Genomic DNA, 2,831 nt, shown 5'->3' on the forward strand with positions numbered 1-2,831 from the left:
TAGCAGTAAGATAGCTCAATCAATGAGCATCAATCCATTAATTAGCTTATGGGCTCGTACTACTCTCCCTTCCATCCACGTCACGGTGGTGTAGAACGCCTATATATTCATGAGAGATCATACTTTCTTTACAATACAGTTAAACAACTTTGTTCAGATTGTAGTTTGAAAGCTTGAAAAAAATGGATAGCCCATCGAGATTATGTCTCCTTCTCTGCATCTCCCTGACCATGGCATCTCTCTGCGCTGCTGGTAAATCAAAGCATGAGAATCAGGTTTCTATTTGTTAATGGTTTTCCTTGTTCTAATTCTATCTAATCTGGGCTTAATTTGTTTGTAAATTGAGAAGCTTCATCCACAACGATCGCAACGGTGGAGAACACATGCTCGTTCACCGTGTGGCCAGGAATAGCTTCATATGACAAAAAAATATTCCCCGAACCTGCAGAGTTTAAGCCGGTGTTAAATTCCGGCGAGTCATACTCTATCCCCTTCGCTGCGGAATGGGCGGGAATCATATGGGCAAGGACCGGATGTTCCTTCAATTCATCAGAGCTAGGGTCTTGTCTTTCCGGGGACTACGCTAGGATATCTACGGTGTCAGAAAGCCAACTGGACGCAAGTTAATTTGCAGCGTCGTTATGACCTCCCAATTTCAACGCCAATTACAGAGGTGGAGTTAATGTCCGGCCTGTCTGCAGTGAATTTGGAGCGTGGTTATAACCTTCCAATTTCAATTAAGAGCGGTAGATCGCAGGGATGCAGTGCACATGTTGCTGACGATTGCCCGACATATTTACAGACGAAGGTCAATAATGAGGTGGTGGCGTGTAAAGGTAAGTGCAGCTTATATAGCAAGCAATGCAGTCCGCCGGATTTCGATATCGGTTTCAGGGAACGCTGCCCAAATGTTGTTCCTTTCCAAGATTATCTAAGGTCCTCGCCTGACGGTAATGTCACCATTACTTTCTGTCACCCTAATGCTTGGTTCTCACGATTTTCTATTTTTATGGTGTAATAACAATAAAGCATCCAGTGGGATCGTGGTTTTGAAAATAAAAATAATTAGTATAATGTAATATAAATAAATCACTGAGTTGGGTCTTGTTTTTGAAAATGAAAATAAAAATCAGAATATTTACTATTACTTCATGCTAGAATTATATCAATTGTGCTGCTTTTAAAATGTTAATAATGCAGATGTTTAAATGCAATTTTTTTAAATAAACATTTTCGAAAAATTATTCATTTTTTATTTTATTGGCTAAAAGCATTTAATATTGGTGATTAATGCTAAATGGAAGTTTGGGTAACTATTTCTTGAAAATGAGAATTAAATATTATTTTAAATCCGCCTTTATAATAATGAAAGAAAACCAATTATTGAAATTAGTAACATAGGCACATTTTATTCCATAGAAGTTATGTTTATATAAACATAGATCTCTCAACAAAGCCTGGCGTTACCATCCACCTCATGTTTGTCCATGTGATCTCAAAAAACTTGCAACAAGATGGCTAATGACTGATAAGGTTAATATTATCTTTGTTGTTATTAAATTTGATTGTGACCTATTATGATGAAAAAGAGTTAAAAGAGATGTAAAAATATTGACATGAACATTTATCAATGTTTGAAATTCACAGTTTTCTATTATAAACTCCTAACAATATACTTTTGAACTTAATATTTTTTTTATTCAAAGGAGAAGTAGATATAGTAATTACAATTTTCATGTTTTAAAACTATTATGAAAATATAAAATATAAATGTTTTTCCTTTTTTAAAATAAATTAATTTCTTCAAAATAAAGTTATATCCAATATTTACTTGATATCAATTTAAAAATATATGTTTAATTTAATATTGATTTAAATTATTCTTAAAAGATAAAATATTTTTGAGTTTTTCTTTTTAGAACAATATTATCTTGAATATGTTCTTTTTCATAAATTATACTTTTAATTTAATACTAAATTTAAGAATAGTTGCCTAATTACAGAATACAAGGCCATGGTTTTATGAAGTTCCTAAATGTATCGTAGGATAAGTTTTTCTGATCTGTGATGTTGCTATCTTTTCCACCAATGTTCCATCTAGTGGATATAGTCCTAGAGGGAATGCCATATTCAAATATTGATAAAAAAGTCTGTTGAATGAGGTTATGTCCTTGTGTTATCCCCTACGATGTCTCCTTTGGTCTTCAAAATTGTTCCATCTCTTGATCCATTACTATGGTTAATTTTATGAGATATTTCCAATGTGATATATAATATTTTTTCATATAATTTCCATATTAATGAACATTTGAAACTGAAACAAGAATAGTTTTTTTTCTTTAAATATCTATGTAGCTATCCTATAAATTATAAACAGATTTTTTTTTATATAATTATATTTGGAGAAGGCATTAAAATACAAGGTGAAAAATAAACAACCTTGAGAGAAAATTAAACCAAAGAAATAATCAAAGCAATTATTTATAAGAGGGTATGATGGTTTGAAATTCCCTTTGAAATATTATATTAAACATTTATTAGAGGCTTGGGAGTCGAAAAACTACATCCCATATGGAAGACTATAAAGAGGTAGTTAGTTAGTATTAGAGAAGGGTCACATAGAGTGTGTCCAACGTAGGATATAGATAACATACAAGCTTCATGCTGACTGTTTACCTTGTTGTGCATGAGTGCATGCTTAATTTATTGTAACTTAGTTCCTCTTAGATGTTGGGATTAGCTTAAGGAATTTGTCCACTAGATTCTTCTATGGGTGCAAATCGTAATTCCAAGAAATCAACTCATATCAACATTGAAGAAACTCATTTCTT

At 32.4% G+C, this 2,831-nt stretch overlaps 1 protein-coding gene across 1 annotated transcript; it reads left to right on the plus strand.

The window, feature by feature from the left end:
* The first annotated feature begins 230 nt into the window (after nt 1-230).
* LOC131030043 (pathogenesis-related thaumatin-like protein 3.5) lies at nt 231-1,208 on the plus strand. The gene is made up of 4 exons (XM_057960723.2): nt 231-252; nt 350-522; nt 605-950; nt 1,201-1,208. Exons 1-4 carry the CDS (start codon nt 231-233, stop codon nt 1,206-1,208), a joined length of 549 nt encoding a protein of 182 aa, XP_057816706.1.
* Nucleotides 1,209-2,831: the final 1,623 nt, after the last annotated feature.

The sequence above is a fragment of the Cryptomeria japonica genome, chromosome 7 (genome assembly GCF_030272615.1).
Source record: "Cryptomeria japonica chromosome 7, Sugi_1.0, whole genome shotgun sequence".
NCBI classification, from domain to species: domain Eukaryota; kingdom Viridiplantae; phylum Streptophyta; class Pinopsida; order Cupressales; family Cupressaceae; genus Cryptomeria; species Cryptomeria japonica.

What these genes read in the sequence shown, in the direction of transcription:
- LOC131030043 (XM_057960723.2), top strand. Translation starts at nt 231, where the DNA reads ATGGCATCTCTCTGCGCTGCTG. An exon ending in GGCATCTCTCTGCGCTGCTG is followed by an intron (nt 253 to 349) that starts GTAAATCAAAGC and finishes TAAATTGAGAAG; the next exon opens with CTTCATCCACAACGATCGCA. An exon ending in AATGGGCGGGAATCATATGG is followed by an intron (nt 523 to 604) that starts GCAAGGACCGGA and finishes CTACGGTGTCAG; the next exon opens with AAAGCCAACTGGACGCAAGT.